The sequence below is a fragment of the Spea bombifrons genome, chromosome 10, assembly GCF_027358695.1.
Source record: "Spea bombifrons isolate aSpeBom1 chromosome 10, aSpeBom1.2.pri, whole genome shotgun sequence".
Lineage (NCBI taxonomy): Eukaryota > Metazoa > Chordata > Amphibia > Anura > Pelobatidae > Spea > Spea bombifrons.
Window position 1 is genome coordinate 26,812,529 of NC_071096.1, and position 16,687 is coordinate 26,829,215.

At 36.4% G+C, this 16,687-nt stretch overlaps 1 protein-coding gene across 1 annotated transcript; it reads left to right on the forward strand.

Moving 5' to 3' along the window:
• Window positions 1-5,039: 5,039 nt before the first annotated feature.
• CBLN1 (cerebellin 1 precursor) lies at window positions 5,040-11,194 on the forward strand. The gene is made up of 3 exons (XM_053449498.1): window positions 5,040-5,607; window positions 7,987-8,106; window positions 10,610-11,194. The coding sequence occupies exons 1-3, from the start codon at window positions 5,350-5,352 to the stop codon at window positions 10,805-10,807; spliced, it is 576 nt and encodes a 191-aa protein (XP_053305473.1). The 5' UTR covers window positions 5,040-5,349; the 3' UTR covers window positions 10,808-11,194.
• Window positions 11,195-16,687: the final 5,493 nt, after the last annotated feature.

Below are 16,687 nucleotides of genomic sequence, written 5' to 3' on the forward strand. Positions count from 1 at the left end.
ATACCTAATACTGATGCTTCCTCTTGAAGATAAAAAGTTGACAAAAAAAAAAGTTGATCAAAATTGATCTAGAAACATTTGGGGAAAATATGAGCCTTTTATTAAGATAACTAGATACTCAGTTTGTTTTACGATGTGAAATATTATATGTGTATATATATATATATATATATATATATATATATATATATATATATGTGTATATATATATGTGTATATATATATATATATATATATATATATATATATATATTTTATTTTTTTATATATTTTTTTTTATTTATAAATGCATCTGAGGAAAACATATGTGTTAAGTTCCCTATGTAATTAACTGACCCAAAGTAAGTTACTTTATGTATTTAGCCATTAGCAAAACCACGTAAAAATGTGAATACACTGATCTCTGTGTAATGTCTAGAAATGTTTTAATGATTTAATAATGATGATTTGAAGTTTGTTTTACTGAGAGATACAAGCGGCTCCGGTGCATCAAAGCTTAAATTAGAAGGGGTTCACTCAGAGGACACAGCATTATATTTAAATGCAGAGTGTGGTTTATTGAAGTTGATGGTAAGAACGTATACAGTGAAGATATACATTCTCATTTTAGCGGGTGTTTCCGATAGCGACTGTTGTTTGCGACATAAATAATTAAACAGGAAAGAAAACACAAAGGTTGTGTTGTGATTAGAAGATGATGTATTTTAAGGAAACGTAGTCTGAGTGGTTTTGAAGCCATCCTTTAGGTATCCCATTTCCGGCTGGATTTGTATATTTCCAGACGCGTTCAAGCTTAGCATCATGGACGTCAATGTTTACTTATTGGCTTTACATGTTTCTTTGGGATGTCCTTTTCCGACACTTTAGGTAAACTCTGGTCAAAGTTACAAAGGCTACCTGAACCAATCCACAACAATCAGCAACTCTTCTATTTACCGGCCAAAGTAGAGGTCCCAACGACTGGCTCTCCAGGTTTATTTTGACCGGGAGTCTGTTTTAAACATCAACTTTCCATGCCTGAACTTCAAATTATGGCAATATTCTGTAATTTCTCAAAACACGGTATACACCATAGAACTAGAGTGACATGTATCTTCACACTTACTCTGTAACATGTTGTAGTAGATCACAATAATAATCTGCTTGCTTCCTGCATTTTTCTGTGTTATCATAAGAGGCAGGGAAGTGTTCTCCATGCACTCGGATATTTTTGCTTGCGTATGTTGTTTTTTTCCTGAAAAGACAACCTGTACCAAACGTCTGATAAATATAACTATATCTGAACTGAAACATGCAAGCTTAAGTATAATAAAAGTCACTATACCCACAACATTTCCCCAATATTTGTTATTGATTCAAAGTGGTCATCGGTTACGTTACCCCCTTACCAATGACTTTATCTATATGGATGCTTGATGCTTCCTACCTTTCAGCAGCTTCTGAACCGGCTGATTAGAACCTTCTTTCAATATATTGAGGAGCCACCAGTATCTTCAGTATGGGTGGTTTCGGGGCAGAGGATTCTGTTGACACACAATTACTAAGACTTCTAAAAGAAGGATGTTTCAGTTATGGGTCAACTGCTAGTATTTTAACTCAACTTCTCTAAAAAAAAATAAGCTTTTCTTTATCCATATGTATTAACCAGTGACCATGTTCTTCCCTTGGTTCCATGATCATCCCTTGCTTATAATATTTCTGTTATTTGACATTATTTGGTTATCCTGCCAAATTCCTCTATCATCTGCTAATTGGCCAGATGTATTCAAGTGTCAAGCATGTACAGTACACATCTGCTCAGAAATTGTGGGTTAAGTGTTGACACAAACTGTATGAATTTTAATATACTTTAAAAGTATATATTTTAAGATACAACCTGACATCATATATTCTATACATACAAAGTGGTCTCATTATAGAAACCTCTTTGAGGAACATAATCAAAGGTCACCATGGTACTTTAAAGGCATAATGGTTTTTCAAACCGCATTTGATTTTCTGCTTCATGTACAACTACAGTGATATGGGCTTCCATGAGCCACTCATCCTTTGTTCACTAACCTTTTTTGCAAATCTACCAGCATTAGTCACAGGGAACATATAGGAGGAGAATGGACATATAGCCACACTTGTTCCATGAGAAGATGGGGTTTTTAGTCAATGCTCATACTTTTATTGAACCAATATATAAAAGATAGTCAAATAAGCCTTCCTGGCCTTGGAGGTTTCTTCTTCAGATGAAAATAATGATCCAAAATAACTGATCTATGGCAGAGAGTCTTTATGGGTTAAACTATTTTAGGTGTGATGTCACAAGGGGTTGGTTATTCACGGTGGTCACATTTAGGATATAGTATAATTATGTCACTGCACAGTCAATACAGATGAAAATGAGGATAAAAAAGTATGTGACTGGCTATCTGGCACACTTTACATTCATTTAAATTAATTCCCCTAAAAATATTCCATCAATTCTACTGAATACAACATGTTATTACCTAAATCCAGCATTAGAAACAATCATTTCTGGAACTAATGCTCATGGCACAAATAATAGTCATTTTCCCCCTCATTCATAAGTTTTGCCATGTGACATAAAAACATTCACTGATAGGCTGTTGCAGTAGCAACTTAAAAGGATTTCTAAGAAGTTTTTTGCGCGCTTCTTAACCTTCAGATAAAGTATATTTGTTAGCTGAGAGTGGAATTATTTTATTTTTTTTAAAGATTTCAATGACCAGGAAGGTATGCTCCACGGAGACTTAGGTATAGCTACAGGCTGTCTAGGAGAGGGCTGACATGGGTGGAAGTAGCGCCCCCTGGGCATTAAACAATTTGTACCGCTACATTAATCTTTTTCCTGCAATTCTACATATCGCCACCAGGGTGTCCAGTGTACGAAAGACTTTCCATAATGACCAGACCAGCACCTTTTATGTGCTTTATACATTTCCTTTCCATAAATATGTTTTGGACAAACTGCATAGTGTATGTTTTCTGCCAGATGTGTTTTTAGCTACTTAATTACTGGGCCATTTGGCCGATTTGTGTCCTCGGCTGAAAATTATAGCTTGGAGGAAAGAAGAGGGAGGGGAGATGAGGCTGAAACATGTAAATACCGCACAAATTACATAAAGAGAGTCTATTGCAAATAAATTTAGATGTAAGGAAGTTTTGTGTTACCGAGAGGGTGGTAGATAAATGGAACAGCCTCCCATCAGAAGTGGTAGAGTACAATAGAGTAAATAATCTAGACTATGCATGGGATAGGCATATGGCTCTGAATAAGACCAAGGACTGATTAAGGTCTGAGTCTCTACGTCAGGAAAAATGGGCAGACTGGATGATCTGAATGGCTCTTTGAAGGACACTGCTCCATTTTTTACCCAGTGGCAGCAGCAAGTGGTATCTGTCTACATTCACATGTGCTACAGGGGCATTTTCCCAATGGATTTTGGTTAAATAGTATATATATTGGTATAAAAAAAATCAAAATGCAAGACTGTTCCTTTAAACGTTAAACTTGTGATGCAGGAGAAACCCATCTCAAAGCAGTATTTCGTTTTCATTTTTCTTTGTTCAGTAAAGTTCCTAAAATGAGAGAGTAACAAATAATCGGCAGCTCTTATATGTGATGTTACATTTAATGGAGGCAGTTTTCTGGATATTGGAAATCTTTCAGCTGATGGCAAAAAAAAACAACTGCCACTATAAAAGTATTTAGCCCCCAGGCCAATTGTTTATGTCCTTGAAAAGCAGTGTATCTGTCACATAAAGCAAAGAGTTATTGCAGGAATAAAACAGAGTCAGTGAAGCCTTTCCTTCTATCCAAAGCTTAAAACATTACCAAAGTGGAAAATAGAGCTCTATGGTGTATTGCCAGGGCCGTTAACATTGAGTGGGTTGCTGATCACTCAGTTCTGTCCTAAACCATCCCAAAGGAGGATAAAATGTGCCTTTCCTTGCATTGAGAATAATAATAGAATAAGAGGTCATCATCTAAAACTAGAAGCTTAGATGTAACATAAGAAAGTTTTTATTTTGCCAAAGTAGTTACATGAAACAGGTTCCCAGTAGAAGTGGTAGAGGCTATGAGGGAATGTAAATATGCATGGGATAGATATGTGGAGTCTAAGGCAAATCCAAGGGCGGTTTTAAGGTCTTTATCAGGACAAATGGGCAGACCAGATGGGCCAGATGTCACACTGTCACATTTTATGTTCCTATGGGACAGGTGATCTACAACTTTTTGTGTCCACCTAAAAAACCCTAAACCTTTTCTACAAGGATAACCCTAGGCATATCACAAGGTTGATTAAAACACTTTCTATAGATACACTTTTAGTTTAGGGACAGCATTAGGCTACTTTCTACACTGTTTACTCAAAACACTATAAAACCGCCTAATACTTAAAATCCTCCTTACAAAAATAGTGTTTTTCGGCAATAACCTGTTAAAAATCGGGGTATTAATGCAGGTTAAGATCCATGTAGCTAAAGCTGTATACTTTGTTTCCATAGAACTTTGTTTCCATATAAATGTAACTATAAATATTTCTTCGAATAACATAAACACAATAAACTGTGTATTAAACCACATAAATTATAATATAATAATAATAATACAGAAAAGGCAATAAGGAACACACTCCACGGAGCAGCACCTGCTTTCTTACTATAGGCATCATATTGTAAAGAGTAAGAGCTTATCTGATATATCCACGGGTGATCATTCCCACGTTTCCCCACTCACCTGGTGGCACATGTAAGGTTCTAGAAGACTTGGTCTACTTGCCACGATCCAGAGGCTGTAAGAAGGCTCCAGCTCGCCCGGCCACCTGCCTTTGGCTTCTGTAGCAGTGCCACACCAGTCACGTGGAGGGTGGTAAAGCTGGCCGGGATTGGCCGTGCCGTGAAGGTTTGTGAGTGTGCATTGGTCCTGCGTGGGGTGGGCGTGGGCTGGAGACGCGCCCCCCCCCCTGTCTGCTGTGATCGTGGCAGTGCGGGCATCTACATTGTAGCAGGAGCTGCGCGATGTCTCCAGATCATCAGCCTGTCCAGGGGCAAAGCGCAGGCTACACAAACATGCCAGGACTGGCACACTGAGACTCAAGCCTGTACAGAGCAAGGGGACAGGGGGGAGAGCCGCTACACTGCAGGGAGCAGCTGGCACTGCAAGGTGGAGGGCACGCTGCAAGTGGAGAAAGTGCCTTTGAAGAGTACCCGCTGCTCATCCTTCTTGATGGTCCATTTCTAAGTTGTGTTTCCCAGAAGTGAATCGGGCGTGTAGGGGCTCTAGTGGATCTCTAAGTCTCCAGCTTTTACTTAGTACCCACCAAGGCTGCAGAGATGTGGGTCTTGGAGCTCCTGCTGGGGGTGGCATGGCTGGCAGGGCTGGTGAATGGGCAGAACGAGACGGAACCTATCTTACTGGAGGGCAAGTGCCTGGTGGTTTGTGACTCCAACCCAACATCTGACCCCACTGGAGCCGCGCTGGGTATCTCTGTGCGCTCCGGGAGTGCCAAGGTGGCATTCTCTGCCATCAGGAGCACAAACCACGAACCATCCGAGATGAGCAACAGAACCATGATCATCTACTTCGACCAGGTGAGTTCCTACACACAGGATGGTGGTGGCTGCAGGGAACCAAGACTAGGGGTGGGAGAAGATGGGTCAGATCTCCACTAGTGGTGGGAACATCCTGAAGATAACACCAGCCTGAGGTACACTCTCATTGTGACTGAACGCATGGCCATTTAGAAAGGGTCACTAATTAAAAAGTAATAAGTATATTCTCTATTTGCTAATTTATTGACGATAAAGACATTTTCAGCAGTGTGTTAATGTGGTCTGGGGTTTTACATTACATTTGATTTATTTTAATACACTGTATATGTGTGATCTATGGTGGACTCATCTGGCTCGGGTTGACCAGCCTCATATACATACTATACTACACTTTGTCTCTGTGTTTGCCTCCATATACATGGCTTAAGATGATATTGTTAGAATAAATCTGTTGTTTTATCCCTTAGGTGTTAAAAGGGAAACACGGGTATGGGTTGGTCTGTGATAAAAAGACAATGGCATTCCATGTAGTCCCTCAAATGTTGAGTAGTTTGTGCCAAGCTCTTCTTTTAATTAAGGACCAGAGAAACATAAGAGAGTGGGTTTCTTTTAATAATGTAGACAGGTTCCTAGGTTTGAAGGAATGTCAATACACTTAACATTTTTTGAACTGGAACCATACAATGTATATAAACCAAAGTATGTATAATTCAACTGAACTTCATTGACAAGATTTTATTTAATATTGAGGAACAGGCCCTGGGACCATCAAGTAGATTTGGTCTGAAGATGTATTATCTGCTTTATGCCCAAATGACCCCATTTATAAGCATAGAACACAGGGTTATGCATAAAGGGTAATTTTGAGGCAAAGGAAAAAAGTGATGTGATCATTGCAGGGACCAATACAATATCCAGCTGATTTTGCTTTGATTTCACTAATTTGCTCTAAATTGTTCTTTGTACATAACCTTCAGTTCCCTGGATGCAATACTGGAGATAAATATATCACAAGTAATTCAATAACAACCTTCACAAAGCTTGCAATAGAAAAAATAAACTATATATATATATATAATATAATAATATAATATATATATATAATATATATATATAATATATATATAATATATATATATATATATATATATATATATATATATATATAATATATAGGCAGAAATTTGGTAACAGATACAATTATTGTTTTTGCTTCTTATGTTACTTTTTATATATATATGTGTATATTTATTTATATTCAATTACTTGTGCTAGATTTATGAATCCAACCCATTGATAAATCACAAAATCTAAAATATAACATTGTTTTGAAGACAAAAGGCGCAAATTTCCATTTCGGTCTTGGAGCAGTGAATCGTTTTTGATTGTTATTTTTGGGGAGAATACACGCCAATATAAATTTTCTTGAAGTTCAGGTGTAATAAAATTTCAGCTTCAAATTGTTCCTTGTAAATCTAGATGTATAATCCCACACCCAAGGGAGCCTTTAAGTTCTTACCACTGTGTTATTTCCACATCTCCATAAATCACACGGTTTTATTGTTCTTGCCAATAGAAAAAATATCTGTAATTTTTCATAAATAAAGAAGGCACGATCGAATGTTGGATTTATTATATTAATGTAGGGATTCTTCAGTTCCCAAATGTTTGATGTATTATACTGCATTCAGTGTTATGTATTTGTTTTACAATATGCAAAAATAGACTAATTGGAATATAAAGCAGAATTGATGAAAAAATCCTAAAATAATTATTAAAAAACACATAAATATGTTAAAAAGTCTATTTTATTAAGCCAAGTTATGAAAAAATAATCCTTAAAGAAAAATGTTGTATACAGGAGGTTTAAATCAATTAATTATTCTAATATTGTTAAATTAGATATTGACAAATAGATGTTTTCTTTATGGAAATGTAAATTTTGTTTGTCAGTAAAATTTAATTTTGAGCCTTAAATGTAATCATCAAGGTGGAATCATCTAAAAAAAAAAAAAAACTGAAAGGAGATTCAAATAAAATTAACAATTTTACAATAATATTTTTCCTGTCTTGAAAAATCATGTTTTTTTAGAGTGTCAGAGAAAAAAATCAGAGTACTATGAATGTATATAATCAGTCTACGTGAGTATTGCAACACTACGTTGCAATACAGAGCCACTAGAAAGTAGTGTATGCCTTTTGTTGCGAAATCCCCCAAATAACACCATTCTGATTTCATAATTGCAAATTTTTTTTTTTGAGATTTACCATTTTTTATCCATTTTTTCGATTAGGGTCTATAGGATAGTTGCTATTCGGTTATTTCTGAACGATTTGTCTCGGATTCAGTTCTGATTATTTTTTTCACTTAATTGTCATGTTATGTATATATTCAATTATTTTTCTGTTTTACTTTAGACTTTGGTCAATATCGGAGGAAATTTTGACTCGGAGAGAAGCACTTTTATATCACCCAGAAAAGGGATTTACAGTTTCAATTTCCACGTGGTTAAAGTATACAACCGGCAAACCATTCAGGTCTGAACACCTAACCCTGTCTCTTCTTAAGTATTTCTGCGGAAGCCCATACTTGGTTTTTGTAACCTGGGGTTAGCCATTCTACTCTCATCAAAACAATTACAGCATTGTTATATACCACTTATGCACTAACATATCCTTGAGCGTATAATAGGAAATATACAATACTCACTTTCCTGAAAAAACTTCTCGATTCTTTGAAGTATACATAATATACTAAAATAAACAGCTGTGTCATTATTGTGATACTTTTTAGAAAGTGTCATTCAATTTATATATATATATATATATATATTAATATATATATTAATATATATATATTATTGTATGTTATTGGTAGTTCCCCTTTATGGAAAGTCATTTGTTTCATGTGGTAAGTACTTTGAACAATAGATTTTGCTTAAATTTAATCACCATCATCAAAATGTATAATGAGATCACTCATATTTCACCCAGATCATCGCATTATATATATACTAAAATGATGTCATAGAAGAGGAGACTCAAGACAAATAATACACTATTATTAAAAATATCTAAACATGTATTACTATTAATCTACAATATTACAATTTTAATCAATTACAATCTAAAATAGATATTGTTCTTTTTTATTTGGGGGGGGGGTCCATTCCAGTTGGTGTCTTCAGAAATATTTTGGGTTATAGGGATAGTTATCTAATAATGTTTACGCTAATTTTTGAAATAGGAATTCGTGAGATATAGGTGAACTACAGGGTTGGCTTCTATGGTAAACGGTGATGTGAACCATATAGATACCATTGATTTCCAGACGCTCACCTGGATCTCTAAATGCTTGCACCTCCGAGTTCTAATGTGTAGGCCTCCACCCAGAATGTACTTTTTGTAGCTATACTACTCAATGTGTTTTGTGATTTTCAGTAGGATTAAGAGCACCCATGTACATTTAAAGAGCATACGTCATTTTATTTACACGATGCATGAAGATGTGGTCTGCATCATCAAGCTCGTTGCTGGTGTGATTTCTGATGGAGGCGTAATGACACCGCTAGCGTTGTCGTGTTACCCAAGTGACCCAGTTCTACACAGAAACAACTAGGCTCAACGCAAGTTTCAGAAATGTAGGATGTTGCTACCAACATCAAGCTGTGATTATTTTTTCCAGGAAGAGGCTTGCGTATTATGAGGCATTAATCACATTACCCTCAAAACCTCAATTAGGTCTCACCTGGCACAAGTCAAACTTTCCGTGCCTTCTTTATCCTTGAAGCAATTAAATATCTTAACAGCCTCAGTAGAGCGGGTGTTACATGCGTGTGTCCTCTGTTATTACTTGAAGGAAATATAGTCCAATGCAATGAGAAGTAAATAATTGAAATACACAGGCAAAGACGTTTAAGCAAAGATGAAGATATGACCACATGGCTCCGAGAAATGCCGCTTCCAATTTATATATTTCATAGCAGTTATTGTGATGTTTTTGAAAATAACTAGAGTGATATTGTAGTCTCCTCGTTGAGAGCGCATAGACTACTTTATCCTCATATTCTGATGGGATGCCCGTCAATATTTTTTGACCGGAAGGGAGATACCGGCCTTTTCTTTGTAGTAAAACAGCAAGAAAAGCGATTGGAATTTGGTGAGACCATACCTGGAACCTCACAGTTTATGATCTTTCTGGAGAAGACTACGGCGCTTTATGTCCTGCAGTTAGTTGAGTGTCGTAACAGGTGCTTTTAGAACTAGAGCATCGCAACTGGAATCCCTTAAGATGTATCAGATATCTTCATTGGGAACCAATTTGTTGCTACAGTTAGAAATTGCAAAGGTGCGGCATTACTAAGAGTCTCAGAATCCGCTTAGGTAGAAGGTTCCCAGGTTTAGGAATAATATGAACCACAATTATAATTTCTTAATAAAACTAGCACAGACCAAACAAGGTTCACAGCAGATACCCTTTCAGCTGTGACCATTTCCAGTCTGAATAACTGTTTCCTTAAAATAACTGGAATTGGAATTCAAATAGAATAGAAGACATAAATATATCCTTGGTAGTAAAACTAGCTCAACATGCCTTAAAATAAAATCACCCACAAGAAGACACATAAGAGGTTAGGTATAAAGTAAAAATTTGGTTAGCAGAAATGTTCTGCTGGATGCTACTGTTATTGCGTAACTTTTCACATAGATAGTGAAGAAAGACTATGTTCTCCATGTAGTTATGAAGGTCCTACTAACCAATGGCAAATAATTTGAAAACATAAATTCAGAAAGGTTAGGAATAGTATAACAAACTGGATCTTTAGTATATGTTCCCCCTCAAACTGTAGATACACTCAAACTTAATCCATGAAGAGGATGACTAGACCTTCCACAAGGTCTTCACAATATCTTACCATTGTTTAGGATGTGGAGTTTAGCTATGTTTTCATAACGGACCTGCGGGCTGGATCTGAAATATGTGGTTGGTTAATGAATTCATTTGATACTCTACTCAGGATAATACTCTCTTAATCTCTAGGTGAGTTTGATGTTAAATGGATGGCCAGTGATTTCTGCATTTGCCGGTGACCAAGATGTTACAAGAGAAGCTGCCAGCAATGGAGTCCTTATTCAAATGGAAAAAGGGGACAGGGCTTACCTGAAACTTGAGAAGGGGAACCTGATGGGAGGATGGAAGTTTTCGACGTTTTCTGGATTTCTGGTGTTTCCTCTTTAAAATGACAATGTCCCGGAGCAGCAAGTGACATGGGAAGGAAATTGATATTAACCCCAAATAGCTGCATTTAGAGACTTGGACAGGATACTTTGTACCTTGAAAAATACAAGACCCTGCATATCTAAATGTGTGTGCACCTGCTTTGGAAAATTATTGTAACAGACAAGGAACTGGTGAGATCTTTATCGAGCAATTTTAGAAACGATCATCTTTTGTCCTCATGTCACATAACAGAATTACATAAATTATTTCAGTGAAACAAACACAGTCTATTTTATTTTGTAAAAAAAATACACAAATCAACAAAAACTAGACGCCTCTCATATTTTTGTTCTCTTGGAAAATAAATAGGGAATGCCATAGAAGTATTATGTATCTTGGCTGCTAATTTACCTGTTAACACCAGGACTATTTAGAAACACGGTGGCAGAAAAGCAAATTTCGATATTTTTCTGTAATTCCGGGTGATTGTGGAAATAAAAGGCTGCTAGATGTCCGATGCTTCTTCTGCTCTTGTAAAATGTGGCCCAATTCCATACGGTAAAAAAGTATAGTCAACTGTATGAATATTATACTCTGTACTATAGGTATGAATGCTGGAATGTTGTTTTGCTTCAAACCCGTCATCTTTAATTAGGGCTTTCTTTTGTTCAATAGGATTAGAATTTGTAATTGAAACAATCCTTTCACCATGTTATCTGCCAAATTAATAATCCTGTGAGTAGCTGAATACACGTTATGTGAAATATAAATTGTTTTTTTTCCCCATGATTATTAATTTCTATTTATTTTTGATTTATGTCTTGACGCCTATCATCGATCTAAACAAAAAACACAAACATGTTCCACATATATTAAAATCTAACGTGATGATGTGTAAAGACTTTTTTTTTTAGCAGCTGTTACCTAATTATATACTCGTACAATTAACTTTATAATTCCAAACTCTTTCCATTTGTCTGCTTTATATTATTTTTTATTATTCTTTCAAAGATGTAAATGTTATAATTTTGCGGTACTCAGAGATTAATACTTTTTTGAAAATGATCATGGAAGGAATTTTGATTGTACCTTAAACTCGCAGTGAAATAAAAGTGTAAAAAGTACTGATTTTTTTTTGTTGTTGTTCCCATTCTAGCCATTCATAACAGATTGCGCAAGAACCCTTGCGATCCTTTATTGACAAAGTTACCAAATATATTGTTTTAATATCTTCAAATGTTCCATTTTTCAAGATGATCTGCAGTATAGTAGTAGAGACTGCAGAGTTAAAACACTACGGTAGTATTTCAAGACTTTGGCTTCAAAAAGGAATTTAATTAGCTCCTAAGGGGGAAATTAATACCAGCATAATAAGCAAAGTCTACTTATTTATCCTCCGTTTTGTCTTACTAATAGCTTCATGGAGCTGGTGGGGACATTGGAAAATCTTCTAACACACTAGGTGACTATCCTATCGCTAGCTTGATGGTTTTTATAGAGGTCATTATTACTTTTAGAAGAAGCTACTCTTACATTACTTGACCATACTCTGTGAAGGGTAAATAGCTAGAATTGTGTACATACAGAATACCCCTGATTACGTTTTCTTTCTGCTGATCCCGTTTCTTACCGTGATGTGTCCATTCACATGCCTAATAATCCTACTTGGTAACTTTCCAATGATGAAATTGTGATAACAGAACACACAATTAGATACTCATGCTTCATAATGTTTATTATACAACTTTGAACGTGAAATTGACACTTTTCAACAGAGTGATAGAGCTTCTGATTGGTAACCCAAGGATCCTGGAAGTCTTTTGCTTAACACTGAATACCCAGTAGAATTTCAACTTGATCTGTTTCCTTTAGACTTTTTTTACATGGTTAAAAACATGACATGCCTACATCAACTGTGTTTTTCTTTGTCTATAACCTATTCTTTATGTTGCTTAGCTGGTTATATATATATATATATATATATATATATATATATATATATATATATATATATATATATATCAGTTCCAAAAACTGCTGTCCTCTTTGGCAGAAATTGGGTAAATTTTCAATGAAGTCTTTAATTGCAGATTTTTCCTGTACCTCTGGGTCCTCCAAATTACTTTGTTCCCCACGTGCTTTTCAGTTGATGAACAGCTCGTGTCTACAAAAAAAAGAGTTCTGGCTGCTTTTCATCTGCTGATATGCAGGAGCTGCCACCAAGTCTTCATTATAAACACATCCAGATACTTCGGCAAACAGCTGGCTGGGGTTGCAGCTCAACTCAACAACTGCAACTTATGAAAAGGTTAATAATGGAACCTGCTTAACAACCTTACAATGGAATATAAGTTCATTGTGTCTTAAATGATTTTCTTATGTGGAAAACCTATAGAAATGGACCGCTTGTTGGTCATGACCAAACATGACCATTGGGCTGTCCTTGACTTGCTTTTAAAACATCTTAAAATATTTGAGGTTTTAGCATGTCTTTGCTAAAATAGCACATCCACTTATGGCATTGGTAAGATAAAATAAAAAAATATAAAGAAAAATCACCCATTACTAATATAACCAAATGAATGATTAGGGAGTCAAATGGTTTAGAGGGTGTTGGTGAAGAACATCATTGCGTATGAGCATACAAACAATATCTGAAGTATTGCAGTGAAACATCGCACACTTCTGTGTATACTTCCTAGTACTTAGGGCTATTAAATAATAAATGTAACGTAAGAGTGTAACAAAACTTCTGGTCTAAAGTGCCCATGGTGTGGTCTCTGTAGCGACACATGCAAAGCCCATGTCCATAGATTATTCTTTGCTAGATTGCTCTAGAATTCCTGTTTAAACATAACCACCAGTTATTATATTTCTATCCAAAATTCTTAATTAAAGAGAAAACACTTGTGCTATGTTTTTTTAAAAAGCATATAAACATTTTTTTTATTTTTATTAATGGGGTAACTAGAAGTATCCAATGTTGCTAGTTGCATCAAAAATTCCAAGTACGTAAGTAGGATATTAAAAATAAATATTCTTGACTTCTTAGTCTCTCTTTTCATGCTGTGTTTTATATACGGTTTTATAAAAGGTAAGTCCAGCAATATAAATAGTCTGACTTTTTCTTACAGCTAAAATATATTCTCGAAATGTCAAACATGTAAAGTCATGCCCAGAAATCATATTAAAAATGTATTAAAAGCCATTTCTTCTGTTGACTTTTGGATCGAAAAAGTGGACTCCTTCGGCCTCCTCATATAAAGGAACTTGTACGAAACGCGTATGTGTAATTGTTTAGAATATTTACAATATTGCAAAATCTGGTTAAACAGGATTATGTCAAAGCGCACAAACGCAGTGGAGTGTCCTTAGAGGAACGTTCATGTCTACGAGGGAAGGGAAGGCAACTTGCAGCGCGAGACAGTATGGTAACTAGCACTATCCAGTCTTGTCCAGCACATGTTCAGAAAGATGGACTGCGTAGACAGCCAGTAAAACATATTCAGTAATGGCAGCAATGCCTTATGGCCTTCCAGAACTAGGCCTATGGTGGCAAGTCTGAGGGGGTCACAACCCCTGTGTTGGATGATCACCCCCCAGTGCTCTGCATTTCAAGTTTGATGTCTCATTTTCCCAGTGGGCCTAATAGTGTGCTGTTTCCAGACGCCGTGCATCCTTACTAAGCCGAGTGCCGGGATACCATGTCACCTCCTGATGTTCAGACAATATGGAGGGCAGCAGTGGGGAGGAAGGCTGGGGGCACTGCCCTGCGTCAGGCCTAGAAGAGCGCTAAAAATGAATGGGTTGTTGGTCATGTGGTAAATACCAAATTACCATATGTAGGACTGCAAGTGAAACACAAGCATACTAAAAAGCTGCAAAAAGTGGCCCAAGTGTTTAACTAAAAACCACCCAAGGGTTATTGTCCACCTTCACTTGATGTCCACTCACTCTCCTTCAGTTTGTTTTTTTTTGTGTGAAATGCTCTGTATTTTACCGAATTTTCCTGTGACTGCAAGTTAGCCTACCTAGCAGTCTAATCTGCTTGGTGAGATTTAGATTCCAGGCAGAGAATGCTTTGGGACGCTGTGCATCCTTACAAACCAAAGGATGACAAGTCAAGAGAAACTGTTAGGAGAAGAGACAAAGAGAAGTGAATTTACCCTTCATAATTTGCTTAGGTCCATTCCTGAGATCCATGAGCATTTCAGCCACCACTTCTTGAATATTATGTCAGACCACAGGGAATTGTTGAGCCTGTTCTCTCGTACACACTGGTTTCAAGGAGAATGTGTTTTGTGAAACCTTTTAGATGTTAATTACACTTTAATGAGAGGAGAATTGCTGCTTTAAAGCATGTATCCTGTGAGTTTCTTTGCTCGATAGATGGTTGGTTTGGACGTTAAATGTAACATTCACACTTTTACTTCCCTCTGATGCTTCTGACCTGCGAACATCAGCTTTGTTGTATAGAACCCCTGACCTTTTAATCTCGTCTCGATACCTCTAATCCTGTTTAGTGGATGAAATGCCAGAATCACTTCTGCTGATCAAGCGTTCATTCATTTTCAGAAGCGCATGAAATAAGTTCACTTGAAAACAGATCCCAGAGATGTTAGATAACAACCAGACTGAAAGACATCGGGTCTGAAGAATTCATCAATACCAAAATATCAGGCTTACTTATGGAAACCCCAGTGTCCATTGGTAATCCCCTATTTCAGCCATATCTCTCCTTGGGATAACAAATACTATTTTTATTTTAGTGTTCTTTTAACTGGGTGGCTAAACTTGTATTATTATCTATGGTATTTTTCCTCTATATATAAAATGCTAATTGTGGACATCCAAAATGATTTGATAATTCAGCGCTACACATTATAATGGGGTGGCTATTTTAAATGTAGCAGGTAGTTTACTATATAGGTTACTTATGGAGTAGCAGTTCTACAAAATTGTTAAATATCTGACAAATTTAAAATGACGTATTACTATTAGTTACATTTATACGTTCTATATTTGTTTTTTTTTATAATATAAATTAGCATAAGGGGTTTAGCAGGACAACTGAAATCACCCTCTATGACTATGCATTATGACGGTTTCACCTGCAAGAAAAGCTTGCCTGACCCTACATAATGCTTAATTAATAAGGGGAAATGTCTTGAACTCTACATTATGCAGGGCGAGCTCTGCCCTTCTTGCAGAGGAAACTCTTTGATGTTGATCCTTTATAATGCACAGGGAAATGGATGCTTTAAGACCGCAATCTTCCAGAAAACTCACCTGCTAATGCCTGTGTTAGCCAATAAGTTCAGAAATGACTTTTTGAGTTGTCCATTTGTTCTTTCTCCATATAGGATGTAGGAAACATTCAAAAACATTTTATTACTGAAAATGCTTACATTAATAGTAAAGTATTACTTATTTCCTCCATCACCTCTGCACCTGTGTTGTCCTTTATTAGTCCCTGAAATTCCTTTAAAAAAGACCTTCCTTGGACCTCTCTTTTAGTGCTTTCTAGTTTTCTAGCATGCCACTGATACTTCATTGGTTGAAATTTTACTGTATTACATTGCACACATTACACCTGTTTAATGTTATCTGATATTAACTGTGAAGGGCCAGGGGAGAGCTTCACACTTCAAATGTGTCATCTGCCAAGCGGACAGAATGGTACCAAATTTCCCAGGCCAAAAGTAGGGTTGCTACATGTCCAGGTTCAACTTGGACAGTCCAAGAATCAGAAGATAAGTCATGGGTCCCAAATGTCAGTCCACATTCCATAGAAGGAGGCCTGGGCATTGTTCAGACAGGTGAAGGTGACTGGTTGCTGCACATAGCATTACCCTGAAAAGTGGTGGAAGGTATGAGGATTGGGGAGAGAAGATCATG

What these genes read in the sequence shown, in the direction of transcription:
- CBLN1 (XM_053449498.1), top strand. Translation starts at nt 5,350, where the DNA reads ATGTGGGTCTTGGAGCTCCTGCTGGGGGTGGCATGGCTGGCAGGGCTG. An exon ending in TGATCATCTACTTCGACCAG is followed by an intron (nt 5,608 to 7,986) that starts GTGAGTTCCTAC and finishes GTTTTACTTTAG; the next exon opens with ACTTTGGTCAATATCGGAGG. An exon ending in ACAACCGGCAAACCATTCAG is followed by an intron (nt 8,107 to 10,609) that starts GTCTGAACACCT and finishes CTTAATCTCTAG; the next exon opens with GTGAGTTTGATGTTAAATGG.